At 40.9% G+C, this 20,909-nt stretch overlaps 1 protein-coding gene across 1 annotated transcript; it reads left to right on the plus strand.

The window, feature by feature from the left end:
• The first annotated feature begins 717 nt into the window (after window positions 1–717).
• Window positions 718–14,231, plus strand: LOC127057253 (uncharacterized). Its single transcript, XM_050966152.1, has 7 exons — window positions 718–781; window positions 6,656–6,806; window positions 8,175–8,268; window positions 9,097–9,215; window positions 10,167–10,309; window positions 11,750–11,947; window positions 13,953–14,231. Exons 1-7 carry the CDS (start codon window positions 756–758, stop codon window positions 14,062–14,064), a joined length of 843 nt encoding a protein of 280 aa, XP_050822109.1. The 5' UTR covers window positions 718–755; the 3' UTR covers window positions 14,065–14,231.
• Window positions 14,232–20,909: the final 6,678 nt, after the last annotated feature.

Here is a 20,909-nt window from a genome sequence, read left to right on the forward strand (position 1 = left end):
TAGCTGTTGAATTTTCTATAAGGGAAATACCATACATAAACAGATACAACACTAGCTGCTATCATTTTCCATCAAAGAATGTGCATTTGCATTCATACTCATAAACAAGAGGGGCCTGGAAGATTTGAATATATGATGGTTGACAGTTTTATGTGATGCTAGGATGATAAATAGCATTGAAGAAAGGTGCCTACACCAAACAAAATAAAAATTCTTTGAACAGCAACATAACTTTCCATTCAAAGTATTATTTTTAATTATTATAGTTAGAGTTTTTCAATAACTGGACACCACACACAATGAATTTTGGTATAGGTGACACACTAAGCAAGGCCAAAGGAAAATTCAAATTGGCAAAATATGAATGCAATTTAAGAAAATTTAGAAGTGAAAACAAGTGAGCACTTCAGAGATCCATCAGGATGATCACATATCTTGATATGTGTATCACCAATCTATCTTCAGTCAGCTCACTCTCCAGACAACTCTTGGAAAAAGTGCTAATTGCTACTGCTAGAGCAACACAGGAATTAGATTGATGCACATAAGAGATTGGTAACAATAGCTCCTGACATGACTGTGCGTTGCGAGGTGACAGCTTGTTTCCTTGGCAACGGTGATTATGCAGTTCCATCCAAGACTCTGATCAGGGCTACAACTTTTCAAAGGATGCAGAATACAGACCCACTGTGGGGAAGATGGGAAGAAAATATTTTACTGTAGACAAATAGCTTTATGCAAGTTGTGAGAAGTTTATGCAACAGCAAGACATGTCCAAAAGGTAGGAGGAATGAAAGAGGAAAAGTAACTTTAGTCTTTGTACTGTTGGCTTGACACACTTTGAATAAACAAGATAGTGTTACAAGATTGAATATCTTTTTAAAACATACAGTTACTGTGCCTGAATTGCTGACGGTGTCTGTTATGCAATAGAAGCAATCAAGAAATATGTCTCTTTCTTGTTGTTATTTAATTACTGCAAGACACACAGTGTTGCAATATAAATAGATTATTTATGATAAGTACAGAAGTCACATTGATAAAGATGCTAAGTTTGCAGTTAAGTTCATGGAAAGCTGCATGGAATTTGAGTAATGAATATACCAGTAATGGCTCATTATGTCTGTTATGGCTAATTGTGTTAATTAAATTTCTTTTGCAGGGTAATTTTATTTTACAGAAAGCAAGATAATTTATGTTACAGTTAAGGATAGAGATGCATTGTAACAATAAAGTACAGGTGTGTATGTTACCAAATTATTTTCAAAAGCATTACATCAAAATATTGCTGAGGGTCTCCTGAAACCCATTCAAGAAAATAAACAGGAAGTATCAGTCAGTCACCCACTGTACCTAGGGTTTAGACAGCTCTCAGAATAATGCTTGATCTTACCTGCATTGCATTCACCTGTTGCAATACCTAGGCACAGTGCAGTGAACTGAGGAAGGAGGGTTAGTCTCAATTCTGAATTTCTTGGCTTTTACACGACATGTTTAAGTTAGATTTGTAAGTTCACTTTTCGTTCATTTTTGCATATCTGCTTTGGCATGTGCAACTGACTGATCCAGCAAAGTGACTGGGTCCCCTTTTTGTGTATACAAACTGCTATTTGTGGTAGCAGTTTGGAGAGGGAAATGACCAGATATCTGATATTCACTTGCAAAAAATGGCAACTAGAAACTGGCTAAAATTTTGACCTATGCTGTTTTTCTTTTTGGGTTTAACATCCATATTTTGTTTATTTTTCTCTTAGTGTATGATGCTAAAATCTCAATTAAAATGAGTATTTCAATTCATCAGTATTTTCGGAGTGGCCTTGTATCACCATTACAATAATTCTGGAGCACTGAGATGTTGACTGTGGGCTGGATCATGTTCCCAGTGAAGCCAACAGGAGTAGGATGGAAATGTGGAGGGCTCTTGGTGCTCCTTAATGCTGTTCTAGCAGCATGCAGGGGTTGTAAAGTGGCCCCAGTGGCCCCAGGGAAATGCTCTTAATATAGGAGTTGCACTGGGGCAATATAAACACCCCCTTCCCACCATGGGCAGCTGGGGAAGGTTGTGCCCTCCAGAACAGCCCCACATGGCCCTGCCCATGCTTCACCCCTAGGCACCCTCCTGCTGCTAGTTGGCCCCAGCCCAGGCAGGCTGCTCCTCTTCCGGGAAGCCTACTGGGGCTAGGGTGGCTGGGATGGCCCAGTGCTGGATGGGCCCCAGGCAGAAGGAGTGGGCCGGGCCAGAGGCTAGCCTCCCTGAGCCCTTGGTTCACCCACCACCCTTGCTTCCCACTCCCCAGTGTAAGGGTGTACTGGAGACAGGACTTGGGGCATGAGGGAGCATTTTGGAGTGCCGAGGGGAATAACTAGTTTAAAGCACTATGACTATTCTGATCTGCAGAGCAGTCCACAGGTAGTTGGAGTAAGGCTGATATAAATTAGACCAGACCCCACAGCTACTGTAACTTATAGTCAGAGACTATAAGTCAGATTCCAGCCCCCAAAGCAGCCCAGGATCAAGGCAAGGCAAGGAATGGCATAAAGGCACCTTTGCTCCCACTCCTTTTGTGATGCGTGTTCTGTGCTGTGTCTCTCATGAAGCAGAACACAGAATCCAGTGCAAATCCTGGAACGTTTCCATTTTCATTAGATTTGCAGCAGTGTTAGAGGAAGTGTTTTGAAACATTGCTTTTGACATTGTCAAACATTGCAAATACCGCATAGGAAAAGTTTCCATCCCAAACATCTTCACTGCCATCTTCAGAGATAACACAGGGACAGCTTTTCAAAGCATTGCATTAGGTTTTAATGTTTTCTATCTTTAAAGTCAGTTGGAGTCAGACATATAAAGCCCTGCACTGCACTTGGAAAACGTACCCCATTCTGTTCCCATTGCCTGTGGAAATTTTGCCATTGATTTCAATGGGAGCAGATCCATTTCACTGATATGCCATTGACATTGGGCCAGGTTCTGATTCTGTGTGGTTCTATCAGTGAAGTCCATGGGACTACATCATCTGTTCACCGGCATGACTCAGTACTTCATTAAATCGTACCCATTGTTTGGAGCATAGGTAAAATACTATGAAAAGTGCAAGTGGCTGTGGTATGTACACAGCTTCCCGTTTGCAATGTCATATATTTCAGTTTTATTCCCTACTACCACCACTAAAAAGTAAAATCCACAATTCTTCAATCAAGGCTACACAAGCTAAATCTTAGGATCATTCTGCTCTCACTTATATCAGGGTAGATAACACCAGTCAAACCATGAAGTCACTCTGGATTTACAATGGTGTAACAAAGAGCAGGATTTGTCAGCATGTTTTTTATTTAAATTAAGCAGCTATTTTATATGTATAGCATAAGAAAAATAAAACATAGGGAAACCACCCACAGCACCAAAGCTCTAACTGATTCAAACCATATTTAACCCTTTAAAATCAACATCTAAGCCACTTTTTTTGCTTATTGGGTCAGATTCTGAAATTGTGTTCATGGATTTAATATCAGGTGCACAACTACACTCATGCTATTAGAGACTCAGTTGATGCCAGCTAAAAGAATCGGAGCCTACACGTGCAAAAGATATGTGCAATGTATGTTTTTCACTTGACAATTCTGAGTTTCTCCCTCAACCTCCTTTCATACAATTTCTAAAATACAGGCAACGCTGCTTGCTTTAAAGACATTATAGATCATCACTGAGAAGAGAGAGAATGCAGTGGGGTTATAGCCACAGTGGGTTTCCATTAGAGCATTAGTGAAATTAATTCCTCTCTCATAAGGATTTAGATCTATGATTTATGATAACCAGTTTTTCACTGCTGGCAAAGTGAGGGGAAATGACTCAGCCTGGACAGACAGCATAAATCTCATTTTTTCACTGAATAGTTAACATAATCTAGAGTGCTGCTCCCAAAGGTGTCACTGGAGATTCATATCCAGCCAAAAGGCCTCGCAATCAAGGCAGAGAATTTTGGTAGTTTCAGACATTGTAAGCGGTAATTGTTTTGAATTGCATCCTTCCTCAGTCGTAATTTCCTTTAGATCAACTTTAAAAGGCAGTAGCTGAAAACGAGAGAGAGAGAACACTGGGCATGACAAGAGGCAATGGGTTCAAACTACAGCACAGCAGATTTAGATTAAATCTCTGGAAAAAAACTTCCTAACTATAAGAACAGGCAGACAATGGAACAGACGCCTAGGGAGGTTGTGGAAGTTCCTTCACTGGAGGTTTTCAAAAGCAGGCTGAACAGCCACCTGTCTTGGATGGTTTAGACACAACACATCCTGCATCTTGGCAGGGTTTAGACTAGATGACCCTGGTGGTCCCTTCTAATCCTATAATTCTATTTTCTGAGCAAAATCTGTTACAATAATGCTAGATGTCTAGCTGAAACATACTGAAATCAAACAGTGCAGAGTCCAAAGCTCTATCCTCTGTCTGTGGCAGCCCACCCGACATTCTGAACTGGTCCTTTCAGCTATCATTTCTAGAATTCTGAGTGCTAATTCAATACCCATTTATGCAGTAGGCAAAGACTTTCATAGTAAATTGGAGAGGATTCTGCTGCAGCAATCATGCTGACTGCAGAAAGTCCAAAGTTAGAGGTGGATCATCAGCATGGGCAATGCGTGAACCGCAGGCTGGGGGAGCCTAGCCCCCAGCCCCACCCCTTCTGCCCAAGGCCCTGCCACTTCCACGTCACCCCCACTGGAGCCCAGAGCCTCCCTCCCACTCCACCTCACCGCAGCCACCAGCCCCCACCCCAGGCTAGTGCCCCTAGACCCAGAGTGCCAGTGGCACAGCCCCAGCTGCAGAGTGTGGTCACAGCACAGGGACCAGGGAACTGGCAGGAGGGAGTCTGGGGGCGGACCATGGGCGGGGCCACACCTGGCTGTTTGGGGAGGCATTACATTTACTACAGCACCTTTCACAAGCACTAAATTTATGTAAAAAACAAAACCAAAATAAAAACATAAGAGCAAAAATTTATTTCAAGTCACATTTTGTGTCTGAGCACATATATAAACAGAAAAATATAATCGTTTACATTATGTAGAAGTTTAGCCTTAACATTTACGACAAAATCACATTTTCACAGAAGTATGGAGAAGATGCTATCCATAACTATGAAACCATTTCTATATATCTCACCTACTAATACCACTTTATTTAATCTGAAATGAATCAAGAGGGCCTCAGACCTCTATGCAGCAGCAATGTAAACACCATTTCAGACGGTCTAGCCACACATGTTGTCCAAATGTAAATAATCACTCCATCTTTTCTTCATGGGGCTACTCCATGGTTCATCTACTGATTTTTAACACTATGCCTGTATAAAAATAGGCTAATATTTTCATATCTGCTTGCCTAAAGACAGAAAGCGTATTAAAGGATCTAAAAAAAAATAGGCTTTTTTCAGAAATGCAACACACCACACAGCTCCCAATCAAGTCACCCACGACTGGATATTTTTTATTGTTCTTTTTTCAATCCCAAAAATAAGACAAAACAAAAAAGATAAAAGGAGCAGTTACAAATGATATTTCTACTTTGTCGTTTACGAGTTAACACTTTGAGCTTCCAGATAAAAATCAGACAAGATGTTGTGGGTGTTTTTGATGATACTTGAAAAATACAAAACAGAATCTTAGTTAAGGAAGTAGTAAATCTATTCATGATTATTTTCAAATAGGTATGTAATCTTGCTTTTATTCCATGTTTTACTTAATTTGTCTTTTACACTCTTGCTCACCATGAAACTTTCATTACCATCCCCACTAGAGTCTTTTAAAGCTGCTTTTTATTTTCCACTTCTGATCCCTTGTGTAATCGTTTTAATGATATTTCTTGACCGTTCAAAGAGCTTGTAGAGTAACAAGCAAATTATTATGCTGTATCCACACAGTTACTAAGTTAAAGTGATTTTTCTACAGTAGTGATTTTTCTACAGTTCCATGGTAGATTTCTAAATTGCAGCCCCGGGCTTGAGAGATGTTCACTTTCTTTGAAGCACAATTGGAGTAATTATGTCACTTTTGTTAAATAAAATGTACCTTTCAAAATTCTCTTGGGCCCTGGTCTAGCAAAGCACATAAGTATGGGAATTCATTTGGACTATATGTGTGCTTGAAGTTGCACACAAAGTTAAATTCTTCCCTGGAACCTTAAGGCATTGTTAAAAATTACTGCAAGGAGAAAAAAGGAGAAGATTCAGAACACAACAGTAGGGTGTGTTCCATACAAACTGTATAGTGTATCCCCAGATACAGCTAATCTTTGCAGGCCATATCATGCCTTGATTAACAGGCACAAGATGAAGTCCCATTGATTTCAATTGTGAGTTTGGCTTTCAAAGTGCTGATACGACAAGGCCTGTCCTTACAATGTTAGGGCCTCATCCTGCAAACATCTATGCATGAGTAACTGCGTTCAGGTAAGCTGTCCGATTGAAGTCACACCCTGCATATCCAAAAGGATAATGTTGGCACAATGTTGTCACATATGAGGTTTTATTTACATTTTGTGACTTAGTTAACATGCATTAAAGAGGAACCTTGCTGCTTTGTTTTCCTTGTCCATGAAACAGCCTGCATCACATTCACCAAATCAGGAGCATATTAATGTTTTAAAGTATTATCTCTTTAGCTCCTCAGGTCTGAATACAAGCAGCCATAGATTCTGTAAATCCTATTCCTCTCACTGTTCTGCTCTAAGTGATACAGATACTACTTTGCCAGTTTTATCAAGACACAGAGGAATACTCCAGCAGAGCACTGACTTAGGGATATCTTCACCAGTAAGTGTTCTGTTTATCAGTCTGGTTATGAGTTTATAGAAAAAAACACAGATGGTAAGTAACTTTATGGATGAACTCTCTTTCTACAACATGCTAATGGATGTGTTCTGCCCACATTGAGCCTCCAGATAGGATTTGATGGGCCAAATTTTGGCTAATCTAGGGAAAGTACTATGAGCAACCTGCAAATGGGTATACATACACGCTAAAAAAGCATACTCCATATGCTACAAAAGATTTTATTACAGGTAGTTCTGTCTAGCCAGCACACAGGCATCATCCATGTGTGGGGCTGTGCATAGGTGCAATTGCTGGGCCAGGAATGGACTGGCATAGCTATGAAGACCAGATTTTGACTCTGAGGCTTGCCCTGAAATTCCTCTCTGCGACTGCTGGTCGGGAGTGCCCACAGAACTGTTTTTGGTGGGAAGACAAAATGTGTCAGACAGCTTCTGCTCCAGACTCCATTTCTGACTCTGGCTGCAGGTTTTCTGTGCTTCCATCTAGTGTCCTATACTGGATTTTGTTTTATATATATACTCTTTTCTCATTCATGTGCTATTTCATACCTGACTTTTATGAAGCATTTAACAAGTCATTGCTAAGGTAACACAACTCACCTGTAAACATTCACCTAGAATATATTAGAAAGATATATTAGAACTGCAAAAAGTACATAGAGGGCAACCAAAATGATTATGGGTATGGAGGAGATATTAAAAAGACTGGGACTGTTCAGTTTAGAAAAGAGACAACTAAGGAGGGGTATGATAGAGGTCTATAAAATCGTGAATGGTATGCAGAACATGAATAAGGAAGTGTTATTTACCCTCCCTTTCAAATAACACAAGAACTAGAGGCCCCCTGAAGAAATTAATAGGCAGCAGGTTTAAAACAAACAAAAGGACATACATTTTCACACCGTGCACAGTCAACCTGTGGAACTCATTACCATGGGATGTTGTGAAGGCCAAATCTATAAAAAGATAATTAGATAAGTCCATCGAGAATAGATCCATCAATGACTGTTAGCCAAGACAGTCAGAGATGCAACCTCAGGCTCCAGGTGTCCCTAAACCTCCAAGTGCCAGGAGCTGGGACTGGACAACAAAGGATAGATCACTAGAAAGTGTCCTGTTCTGTTCATTCACTCTGAAACCTCTGGTGGTGGCCACTGTCAGAAGACAGATTACTGGGCTAGATGAACCATTGGTCTGACCCAGAATGGTTGTTCTTACATAAGATTGTGTGTATATTTTTTCTCCTGGAATAATGCCACAGGTTTTTGTATAAATTTGAAGATATTGTCCAGTGTTTAAGACCATTAATTAATTCTTTGTTTCTTTTATTTTACATCCTTCCATTAAGCTTCCCTCAGACTCCTTCAAGTATCTCACTTGGCATGAGTTAAAAGAACATGATGTTCGCGGAAATGAGATTCGTTGCCCCCGGGTGAGAGAAGGTAAAGATGAAAATTTATTCCTTTGAAAAAAAAGACATTCATTTTAAATCCTAAGTATTTTATCCTGTACAGAATTAAATACCAGGATGAAATCCTGGCCATTCTGAAGTTAATGGGAATTTTGCCATTGACTTCACCTCTACATTACAGAAGTTTCATTTTTTTTTAATAATTCAGACATTAGCTGTGTAAAATTTAGAGTTAAAAAACAGGAACAAATGTCAAAACTGTAGTTTCTATATTTTTAAATTAATGTTTGGAGATAACAGATGACAGAGTAAAACCCCAGTCCTGAGAATGGTAACACACATGCTTAATTTTAAGCACGAGTGACCTTGCTGAAATAAATGGAATTACTCCAGAGTATGAAATTAGGCATTTGTTTAAAATTACGTAAGTATTTATGGGATTGGGACCTAAATGAAGAAACAATTCAGTAGTACATTATCTTACTTATATTTATATTATATGAATATATATACACACACACACATATGCTAGCATTTTCAAATCTAGGGGGATCTAAAGTGAGGCATCTAAAGAAAAGCTTTTATTCACCATTGAGAGGAACAGGAAATCTCATTTAATAATAAGCCACCAACTCACAGTGACTGTAAATTGAATGTAAAGAGTTGAATTAGCACTCACAATATATGAAAATCTCCAAACTAATTTACTGCTCAGGAGTCTGGGAACCTACTTTGGTATAATACCGTGTATATTATTGCAACTCAAATATCTTCCCATCTACATATATTCTCTTAAAAAGTAACTAACTGCAGACACCGTATCACATCAGCTATTGAAAATATATGTTTTTCTGAACAGGGCCTTCAGCAGAAGAGCTGTTTTTCAGAGGAGAAGAAGATGCCTTGCAAGCAAGAAAACAAGTAACAGAAAAAGAGGAATGGCAACAGAGGCTGCAAGAAAACTGGGAAAACTGTGCAGTAAGATCTTACTATTAATTATTGTTATTGATGTAACTCTGTGTTGCACTGTATAATCAATGAGCCAAACAAATAACTGGGCCAACAATTTAAGGGCTCTGACTGGGACAGTATAGTGCATTATATTATATGTAAAAAGCGACAAAGAGTCCTGACGAAGTGGGTATTCACCCACGAAAGCTCATGCTCCAATACATCTGTTAGTCTATAAGGTGCCACAGGACTCTTTGTCGCTTCTTGCCTGCTCAGTCACTTTTGGAACAGATGGGTGAAAAGTGGATCCAGATTCCCACACACCCCTCCATGCATGCTGGGCAGAATAGTTGAGCCGGCACAGATATGGGGCTCAGGGTACTAATTTACTGCTAGTCTGGATCAACAATCAATTGTGACCTCTCTAATAACGATGAGGTAGCAGAGCAGAAATTGTGACACTGTGTCACAGTGCCTCATAGGGCTGTTTTTGCGGTGTTACAGCTTACACACCTCTCCCTGCCTAAAGAGAGGCCTTTATAAACGGAAAGTCCAGAGAATAGATGGATTTTGGGAGGGAGCTTTACATATAATAATTGGGAGATTGTTTCAGGCATACCAGGGAGTGAGGCAGTAGATACAAATGTGAAAGTAGGTGAAAGAGAACAAAAGGACTCAGGAGAAACTCTTTAGTGGAGAGCATAGGGAAAGGAGGGAGTTGTCATAGAGGATGAGGGTACAGATGTATGCAGAGTAACATTTCTGGCTACAGCTACCCTCCAGTAATTTGTTATTCATATAACAAAACATCAGTGCATGGTAGGTGGAGCGAACACATTTAGCAACATATTTCTATTGTTCTAGGCCAAATTTGGCATCATAGTTTGTTTTAAATTAGGTATAACTCTTTTTATTTACTAAACTTAAAAAGAAAAAAATAAGCTAAAGAATTTTCTTTGCATTTTTTCCCATCCCCAGAATTTGAACCTTTCATTTCAGGACTTGGGAGACCTTTACCAGCTAGAAAACTTTAACAGGATTCTCCGGAGATTAATTCGAGTGGAAAGGCTTTGGCTGGTGGATAATTCTTTGACGGACCTAAGTGCCATAAGGTTGCCAAGGTAGATGAAAAATCCTGTTGCCAGATCCTATCCAGTATCATAGAAGTCAAAGGGAGTTTTGCCAGTGACTTCAATGGGAGCAGAATCAGGCCTTTAGTGATTAACAGAGCATAATATGTGCATGTAATTCTATTGAAAAATCCAGTTAATCTAAGTTCATGATATCCAAGAAAATTGAAAGCTATTCTGGGTCAGATTCTCCCACCTTGTTCATACTGAGAAGACCATAGCTCCATGAGAAGTTTCATCAAAGTCAATGATATCTTCTGCTAGGAGGAAAAGTTGTATCAGGTCAGTAGGAGGAAATGTACATAGAGATGATGGTACCTGACTCAAGGAGAGAAGCCAGGAGTTTCCATTGCAGTTATTTCCTAATGTAGAAATTTATAGATATAGGGAAAGCTGAGGTTGTGTTAATAGTTGGAGTGGGAAATAATGGTCCTGCCATCCTAAAATGTAAAAGAAAGCTGTAAAGCTAAATTTTCAGCCCCAATTTCAACCTTTGTTGAGGTAAAAAATAGCATTGCCCCATAGAGTTATATCAGTGTAAAATTGCGTGAGATCAGAATCAGGCCTCTGAAAGATGAATTCCTTTATCCACAGAACAGGTAAAAGCAGAGGCTGTAAACTTTCCCACATGTTGTTTGATGTTCCTCAGCCCTAACAGAGAATGGCAAGGTCAAAGGGTGAGAAGTTAGCTCGGTCTGCATATCTATCTCTTTACTAACAAAGTAGGAGCTGAGGTTGCATTCAGAGAGGATGTGTACAATGGTGTAAATTAGACCTTATGCTAACTCTGTCATATTCCCTTAGTTAGTCCTACTTACAACCACTGTCCCTACTTGTAAGGTTGTCTAAGTTGGTGTGATTTACACACTGAATTGTCAGAAGAAGGTATCAAAAGGTCTATATTAAAGAAGCCCACATTCTGCTTTTCCTTTCTGACTGTAAGGGAGTCTAAATTAGCATACTGAGGTCCAGATCACACCCCCTTACACATCTCTACTGAATATGACCCAGCAAGTGCCAGCTGTAGCTCCTGTAGTTTTTATAACGTGAACAGCTGTCCTCTGGAAACTGATTTGAGGTTTCCAAAGTGAGTTCATGTTGGCCACTGACCCTCCATCGGATGGTAATACCTTTTGGTCGCTGACCTAGACTGGATTTAAACGGTTAACATTGAAAGGGGCATTATCACAACCCTGCTACAATCTGTTCAGATCCTCCTAAAATTAATTACATTGAGTTAACAAGAATGTACTAGATCTTCAGCCAGTGTTAAATGGCCTATTTCTCTTTAAATCGATAAAGCTAGGCTGATTTACACCAGCTGAGGATCTGGCCTTATGTGTGTGCACTGTATATGTTTTCACAATAATTAAGAATGTATATTCTTCTGTATCTGTGATAAATGATGGCATACATTTTTGTACTTTACAGATGCAAAGAATTAAATGTCAGTAAAAATCATTTTACATCCTTCAAACAGCTGCCAAAGATACCTCAGATTCGTCACTTGTCACTGGCTGATAACAACATTGAGACACTAAGTGGGATATTAGACTTGAGATCTACTCCACTAGAATCCCTTATACTCAAGAGGAACCCCTGTGAGTTTAAAGAAAACTACAGGCAACTGTAAGTCCTATATTATTGTCAGTAAAAACATGTACAGTGAGAAAATATCTGTTCCTACGAAAGCATAAATGTAATACACTGTTGACACACGATAGCTTTCACGGATTGTAAAGGAAACTGGCTTTGTTCTTGCTGAATTCTCCTGTCATCACAGGATAGTTCAACAAGTTTTGCAAACTTGAGCCAGTTGGCAAGATGACATGTGTCACTATTGTCCACCTGAGGAATAGTTTCCTATGGATTTGCACTCTATGTGGAATTTTCAGAAAGTGCTTGGACAACACTGTAATCCAGCAGCTAAGTGAGAATGAATTTTTGAATGCTAGCTCATGAGCTAAAATGAAGTCTATGGGCCAAGTTCAGGGGCAATCTGTAGGTGTAAGGTAGACTCCCTTTCACTCAAGCTGGTTAGCCAATTCTCACTATCCTAGAAGTCTAAATTGAATTACATGGCAAGAAGCTGGATGAAGATGTTGGAAGATGGAAGCTAAATTGAAAGGTGGCACAAGTTCTTGCACCTCCCTGTTAGTGGCTTTTCTTGATGCTCTCCTGTCTCCTGCATCCCACACTGTGTGAGTTACACTGACTTAGGCTCCCTTACACTCACTGGGCCAAATTCAGCAGGTGATTAAAGTTACATGGTAGAAAGTGGGGGAGAGTCTAAAGGAGTAAATCTGGGGGAGTCTGAGTTTATTGTAAAATGCTGATGGGGAGAGTTAGAAGAAGGTGTAAGTTACACTCCCAGGAGATACATCTCTGTGATCCATTCTCCCCACTCCCCAAGGACTCTGATAGCCCTTCCACAGGAATAAATGGCAGGTGGGTTGGGAGGGGGTTTTTGAGCCAGTCTGTGCAATATGCTCCTTACTGAGCTAAGACCTGTGCTGCCAGGAGGTTCCTAGGGAACAACTAATGCGGGACAGTTGTCCCTGGGGTGACCAGATATCTCAATTTTATAGAGACAGTCCCATTTTTGGGTCTCTTTCTTATATAGGATCCTATTACCCCCACCCTCTGTCCTGATTTTTCACACTTGCTATATGGTCACCCTAGTTGTCCCCATTACAGACACAGGATCTATTATCTTGCTTTCTGGAACCGAAGCCCCCATGAGGTTTCCTGTCCGCCTGCATCCAATCCCTCCAGCATGAGTACAAAAATCCCTCTCCCTCGAGGGGAGAAAGGAAAGGAGACTCCTTGATATGAACCTGGATGAATTTTTTATCCAAAAGGACCAAAAGAGAGGAAAAGTCAATACTTAACTTTAATTAACAATGCTGCCTTACTACATTGATATAGACTAGAGTATCTCATGCCAAGGGGTTTAAAAGCACATTCCAAAATAGATACATGCCAGGATTGCTTCTCCTCCCACTGGAATACAGTCACTTCTGGCACAGAGGGCAGTAGACATCAATGGCAGAAATTAAAGGTACTAGGAAGAAACACCATTTGTATGAAATAGTATAGCAGGAGCTTTAATGTCCACAGACAGCCTGATGCATTGATATCAGAAGGTTTGAGATCAAGTCCATAGAGCAGACAGGACACAAGTGTTTACTGCCTTATAATGAAAGAAGCTCACAAGCATAAAATGCATAAAACTGATTTTATCACAGCAGGATGAAAGTTGAGTCAAACACTTTGCAGTTTGAACTCTTAGTTTCTAGGTGCCTGGGAATTTCAAACCTAATGCTTAGACTAAGCTACAAAGCCCTTCCCTTTGTGATATGTTGTACAATGGGCCTGATTCTCTATTCTGCTACAGGTGTTTTGCGCTTGTATAACTCCACTGACTTCGATGGCTTAAAACCAGTATAACACAGTAAAATTCAGATCCTTTGTCAGAGCTGGTCTCAAGTGGCAAACCCAGTTTGGGATCTGAATTCAGATTTCTAGTATGTTCAGATACAATGTTTGCTTCTGGCCCATCTCTACTTTTGATCTTAAAAATTATCCAAGTAAATGCCTCAAAATACTATTTTTTCTCTGATTTCTCCTGTAGAGTGTTCTCCAATTTGCCAAACTTGAGAATGCTGGATGGAGTCCCAAAGCTGCTAGAGGATTGTCCACCTCCAGAAAACAGTTTTCTTTCAAAAATATGCGCCATACTGTAGCGCTGTATTTTGTATCATAATGGAGCTAATGGAATTGCCATACTTAACAGAACTAATAAATCCAGTACATACACTTTTTTTTCTGATCAAACAGCTGTAGAGTCCTTCTTGAAAATGTAATCCAGTTGAATGTGCAAGAGAGATAAAACTGAGGGATGGATTTTAAAAGTTAGGCACACATAAGTATGCACACACCTGTGTACACATAATTAAGCTAGTGCATGCAAATGTATGTATGCTATTGTAAACTTCAAAGTTTGAAAATCTGGTCCTGAATGCTAGAAATATATCACGTTCCTAGTTCTAATTTCAGTGATTTACATTTAAATTAGAAATTATTATTAAATTAGAATAAATTGGGTTTATTGAGCCTTGTCTTCTCTTCTTACTGACACCAGCATAACTCCATTGACTTCAGCTGAGTCCTGGGCCAAGATTTTAAAAAATAGGAGCTTAAAAGTTAGGCTCCTAAATTCTTATTTGGGAGCTGCTGGGAACTCAGCACTTTTGAATGCACTGATAGTTGCCAGACTAGATGGAACAGATGGGTCAAAATCAGATATAATATAGACTCCTCATACTAACTTAAAGTTCCTTATGGTCAGTGAGACTTTTCAGGAATTCTGTTAAAAATACATAGGGAGGGGGATCTGCTGTCTCTAATATAAAGCTCTGCTCCAATCTGACATAGGGGCATATTTATGGCAGTATATACATATATATATATATACATATATATACATATATATATATATATATATATATATATATATATAGGTTTGTGAAGTTGCATATTATGTTGCCTTGTTTGATAAATTAGGGGGTAATTTTCCTCACAACAATTTTTTTTATGTTAAAGTGGGATATGTGGCCCATTTGTATGCTAAGAAGGGGTGTCCTCAGCTAAGAGGACTACATTACATTTAGAAGCTCAGATCTGCTCTATGTTTATGTTTCTAGCAGTTAGATAATATAGAAACAGGAAGGGAGACACATTAAAATGGAAGAATGGCTGTAGTAAACACCATCCATCACTGACCACATACATATTATAGAAACATGACTTGGGATAGAATTTTTGTAAATATCAGAAAATGCCACAACAAACACCTATAAGGGGGACCCTATGTGTGTCACACATTTACTGGCTTAGAAAGCTGAGAAGAATAGAAAGCTCCTTGTGATAAAGGCGCTGGCGTAGGGCTGAGATCTGGGTTCAACAGCCAGCTATGTGTGACTTCCATGGGCAGGCAAGTCACTCACGTCTCTCTCAACTGTCATTTTCCCATCTACAAGAGGAAATATTCTCATCTCTTCCACCTTTGTCTGACTTGTGTACTTAGATGGTAAAGTCTTTAGGGCAGTGGCTCTCACTTACAACATGTCTGTACAGCACCTAGCCCAATGGGGCTTCAATCTTCCTATAATAAACAGGCTGAAAATCCAGATAAAAGTTCTATAACCATTAGTACGGCACATTTATGAATCTAACAACATAAAATTAAAGAGAGGTTGTGAAGAGGAAAAGAGAAGTAGGACTTTTATTTTTCTTGCCATGATCCAACCGCAGGGAGCTTCCAGGAACTCCAGAGCAAGTTTTAAAGCATCTGGGAGCTTGGCACTTCAGCAAAAGAATTGTGTAAGTAACCTAAAGCAATGATACCACACAGAAATTTCAGAGGCTAATGAACATTGCAATGACAGCTCTGTGCTCATATTCTCTGTGTGCATCAGATTGCAGAGCATTAAGCATAGTATTGTGTTCATAACAGTCAAATCTACTTAAAGGTTTCAGGAACAAATGACTTTGGGCCTGATGCTCCTCTCCAGTAATGTCAGCTGAAGCCACTGGAAGTGGGCAGAAGTGGGAAGAAGCAGCAACTCTACAGCCTGACTTTGTGAAAACCTTCTACCCAAAGTCCATGGCTTTGGGCTTCCCAAGATTGAGGGAGGCTGCTACAGCCATGAGCAAGGCATATCGCTTAAGGAGGAAGGTGCAGAAATCTGGAGATTGGTGACTCAACACCCCAATTTGCATATTGTATGAATACATTTAATCGCATACTTCAATGACAACAATACTGCATACAACAAATATTCAGATTATTAGAATTTCAGCCTGACAAGGCTGGATCATGGAATAAGTTTAGGGGCTACAAAAGTGCTCTGGTTCTGCTTGGCTCTGACATCTCCCTGGTCTGGTACCAGCTAACTCTGGGGGCTCCTGGCGGCCCTTCCCCTGTTTCACTTTGGGTATACTGAGTGCAGGGCTCTGGTTGAATAGCTACACCTTGGTGTTTGCTGCTGCCCATTCTGCGCTGGGATTGGGTGGGAGAATCTGCCTGCTCCCTGACATCAACTGGAGGAATATTCCAGCTGGTTGCTGGCCTCACGAGCTAGATCTAGCTCTTGTGGGGAGAAAGAATCTGGCTTGTGTTCTCTGGTTCCTGCACACATACCCCTATAGCTAAGCAGAGGGCTCAGTCTTTCTCTCTGTCCCCCATTGGTAGTGTTCATAGTTCATTCGTAGGACTGGCTGAACAAAGACATACAAAAATACTTGCTATCAGCATCTACTCTCATAATCCAGGCTAGTACCCTGATCCTGCTCATGTTAAAGTCAAACTCTCATGAATTAATCGCAAGAGATATGATTTCTAAGTAAAATTAATCCTGACTCATGATCTTGCGATAGGACTCTCAAAGGTCAGGATTTTTTTTTTTCAGCTGCAGTTTATCCTGACATTTGAGAGTTCAAGCCCAGGCCTAGATCACGAGTCGGGGTGAGTGCTGGCAGGGTGAACTGACACCAGTGGGGGTCGATGGGGTGGGAGGGCTGAACTGATGCAGTGGTGGTGATAGACCTGGAAGCCTGAACTGAGGGGGAGCTGAACTGAGGGGGGTTGGGTGGGGCCAGAATTGAGGGGAGATTGGAAGACAGGATTAAGTGATGGGCAGAGGATGGGCAGATGTGTGGGGGGGAACAGGAGTGGCAGAAGCTCTCTAAAAGTGGGGGGGGCACCGGTGCCTGAAACATGGCCCCACCCCCACACTGCCTCTTTCCCCCCAAGACCCTGCCCCTGCACTGCCCCTTTTCCCCGATGCCCCCACTCTCATGCCACCCATTCTCCCTCCTGAGACTCTACCCTCACGTTGCCCCTTCTCCCCAAACCTCCTCCTTGCACCACCCCTTTCCCTGAAGCCCCACCCCCACACTGCCTCTTCCCCACAAGAGTCCACCACCTGCTCACTCCTCTCTGCCTTCTCCACCCCTGTCACTCCCTTTGTGGACAGTAAAATGGGGGAGGGCTTTAAAAGTGATGGAGCCATGGCCCCTGGCCCTCCCTGTTCCGGTGCCCCTAGTGGGGGAAGCTCTAGCCGCAGGGGCCAAAACCACGGTATCCAGTACATGTGAGAGAGTGGGCAACACTAATTGTCACATACACACACCCTGGGGATGGGCAGGGGGAGTTCAGAAATCAGGAGACTGACCTAAAAAAAAAAAGCTTTTTTAAAAATCTCCTGATTTGGGGTCCGACTCATGATTTTTGATCTCTTGACGTTGGCAATACTGAAGTCAGTAGCCAAACACCCAGTGGCTTCAATGCTGCAATCACAGCCTAGTTGTGGTAGAGAGGCAGCCTAAATTTAAGCCAGGGATCAGGTTACAAGACGGTATTAATAGCACGGTTAACCCTTTAAAATCCAAACATTCTACCCCATCCATAGTCCTGGAACGCAGGGTATAGCTACTTGTTTTGCCATGTCCTTTTCAGCTGAATGAAATCAAATCCCTTTTATTCCATATAATGCAGCTTTCCGGCACTCTGCCATTTAGATGTGCCAGTCAACAAAATAAAGCACCTGCCACATTTGTGGTGATTTCCGTGCTATCAGCACTAAAGAAAAAATGAATTTAGGACATATATTGATTGATGTTTGGATCTGTTTGGATATATGTATAAAGAACACAGAGGCACAGTTGCAGTCAGCATAGGTGGAAATAAGCTATTAAGTTGTTTCAGAGCAAGCATTTTTCATTTGCGATTTATCATCCGGGGTATATTTGTTTTTGAAGTGGTGCCCTTTGCTACGTTACATAATTGAAAGCAGTGAAGATAAGGAACAGAGGCCATAGACAACAGATGCTTGGGATCAAACGAGCTATATAAATAAATGTAATTACTGTAGCGAGAATGCTGCAGGTTGGGACAGTGATAAATTAGCAATGACCATACAGTTCATGAATAGTCACACCACAGGAAGGATGCCATCAGTCCAAGGGAGTGGAACAAAAGGGATGTTTTTAATTCCACACAGCCTATGGTGTTTATATTATGTAATAAAATATTTCCCATTCATTATTTTAAATATAGCATGTTCCACAGATTTTCTATGTTAGGCTTGTGGAGAAGTGAGTTTTGCACTGTTTTTCACATGGTGGATTACAATTTTATGTCACATTTTGGGGAAAATAACAGAACTTGTATGCAGAAATAATTGCCATATGATGTACATATAAGGCCAAATATTTGGCCCCAGCACAACTTCTGTGTGCTGCTCCACTAACACAAACTGTCCTAATAAGAGGAAGGTTGGTCCCATGGTTAGGGCAATAACCTAAAACTTGGCAAGCCAGGGTTGAAGTTGCAGTTCCACCAAAGACTTCCTGTGTGACCTTGGGCAAGTTACTTAGCCTGAGATATATTGACTCCTGATAGAACTACCCCCTTAAGCATTTCTCCTGCAGAATTAGCAGAATGACTCCTACAGGGTTCCTTGGGGTGTGGCCAGGGAAAAGTGTATAGTTAGGGAATGGGATAAAGGAACCATCTGGGCTCCTCTAAAATTCTACCAACCCCCAGGGGTAGTCAATGCATGCTATTACAATCTCAAGCTGTATTAATATGCACTACTTATCCTACTGTGGCGCAGAACTCTTCCCTTCCCTCCCCCACAGCACACACGCTTTTAGTAGAGGTTTAGGGAACATTGTGGTCATGTTTTTGCAGGCCCAGTGAATCATGGGAGCCAGTGGAAATTAATTGGGCTAGGCAGACAGCAGAGGCAAGGAGCATCTGGGTCAACAGCACTTGCTTTCTGTGGCTCCCCTGGGATCTAAGAGCGATCCACAGATTCTGGGAACTGAACTCAAAACTTCTCTCAGAGAGTCCTCCCCTGTCCCCCAAATTATTACTAGGAATCTTTACAAGTAGGAACCGCCTGTGTGGCTTTTTCCCATTTAAGGAGCTAGGGGCCATAGAGATAGGGTCCATTCCTTTTAATGTTTGGATAGTCCAAACATATGCACCTATATTGCAGTGATGGATGATACATACTGGAGTAGCAGAAGAAACAGATGAGCTGTGGGTAGCACAGGTATTTAGGGACAGCATGTATGCATAAAGCTTTTTTCTTAAGCAATCAGCATGTTCAACACTGAATATCATGTAGACAACATAAATCATTGGTGGAGCAGATGAGTTTGCAGGTATATGTAAAGCAATCAAACCTATCATGAATTCCACTACGGTGTACATTTAGCCTTTAAAAGGCAAGTACTTTGTCAGGTCTAGTATCTGAAACAGTATATAAAATGCTATCCAGAAATGAAAAAAAAAAGTGTATTCTTCCAAATTGGTGGATATTTAAAATATACTGAATAAAAGACAAAGAATAAGGAGCCTTCAAGCCAAAGGACTGGGAACCAGCTGGGTGTGTTAATGCAGTTGTTTCCACAGTTTAGATTTTGCCTATAGTTCTCACCAAAATTATTAGTGCTCTTTTCTTTCTGCTTTTTGTCTTGTTGTCTTTACGATCTTCCTTCAGATGTTATAACAGATGCTACCTAAGAATCATCTCTCCAGCAGTGATTGTAAGTCATACAGGAGACTGGCTCCTAGGTCACTGAGCAGCAGAGAAAAGTTCTCTAAGTCTTTTGCTATGCCAGTGATGCACTCAAGCTATGATTTGTCAACCTAGAAGTGTTTAGCAAGTCACTGGGTCAAACTGATTGCCTGGTGTAACTCTATTGATTCTAGTGAAATTACAGCACAAATGAATATGGTCTATCACCCATTAAAAAGGCCACAATTAAGTCCACCTTAAATCTATCATAACAGACTTTACTTGCCTTTTAAAGGCTCAGCCCAACCCTGCATCCCTGTTATGGTGTCTCAGCAGCTTGAAAACCAGGCATTCTGGGAGTTGTAGTCCTCAGAGATGTCATGTGACTGCAGAAAGTGAGCAGGGACTGCTGGGACAAGGGAGCAGGACTATAAAGAAGCAAACTTCCTGTTAATAGGGAACAGGCCAATGAGGGGGGTAGGATGTGGAGTGGAGTGGAGTGGGGATGGGACGGGACGGGACGGTCTGCAGAGGAAGCCCTGGAAGTTGTGGTATTGGCAGCTTGCTGGTGGGGGGTTTCAAGGGACCAGTGCCTGGACGAGATTAGCAATGAGTCCTTGAGAGGTGAGAGATGGTGCCTGGCAGGCGGTTGGAGGAGGAATGCTGGAGGAAGGCAGGGAAAGGTGTCTCAACTTGAGCATTCAAAATCAATGGCTATTTTAAACAAAAAATCCACTCACATATTGTTATATTCAGTCTGAGCGTGTGGAGATGGAAAAAAGGGCTAGTGATGTTGAAGATTCAGATTGTAAATACTATATAAAAGGTATTTCTCCATTGCATTTGCCAGAGGTAAAGCCAATGATGCAGATGAACAGTAAAAAGTACTACTGCACAAGATCTCAAAAAATTACCTATATTTTCAAAAAAGTGTAATATGTAGCACAAAAACCATAATGTTCTAATTTTTGGTGCAATTTCTACAAACACAAAACTTA

The sequence above is a fragment of the Gopherus flavomarginatus genome, chromosome 8 (genome assembly GCF_025201925.1).
Source record: "Gopherus flavomarginatus isolate rGopFla2 chromosome 8, rGopFla2.mat.asm, whole genome shotgun sequence".
Classification (NCBI taxonomy): domain Eukaryota; kingdom Metazoa; phylum Chordata; order Testudines; family Testudinidae; genus Gopherus; species Gopherus flavomarginatus.

Coding starts and splice junctions, on each gene's coding strand:
- LOC127057253 (XM_050966152.1), top strand. CDS start 756: ATGCAACAGCAAGACATGTCCAAAAG. Junction 6,807..8,174: donor ACTTAGGGATATCTTCACCA/GTAAGTGTTCTG, acceptor CCTTCCATTAAG/CTTCCCTCAGACTCCTTCAA. Junction 11,948..13,952: donor AAAGAAAACTACAGGCAACT/GTAAGTCCTATA, acceptor TTTCTCCTGTAG/AGTGTTCTCCAATTTGCCAA.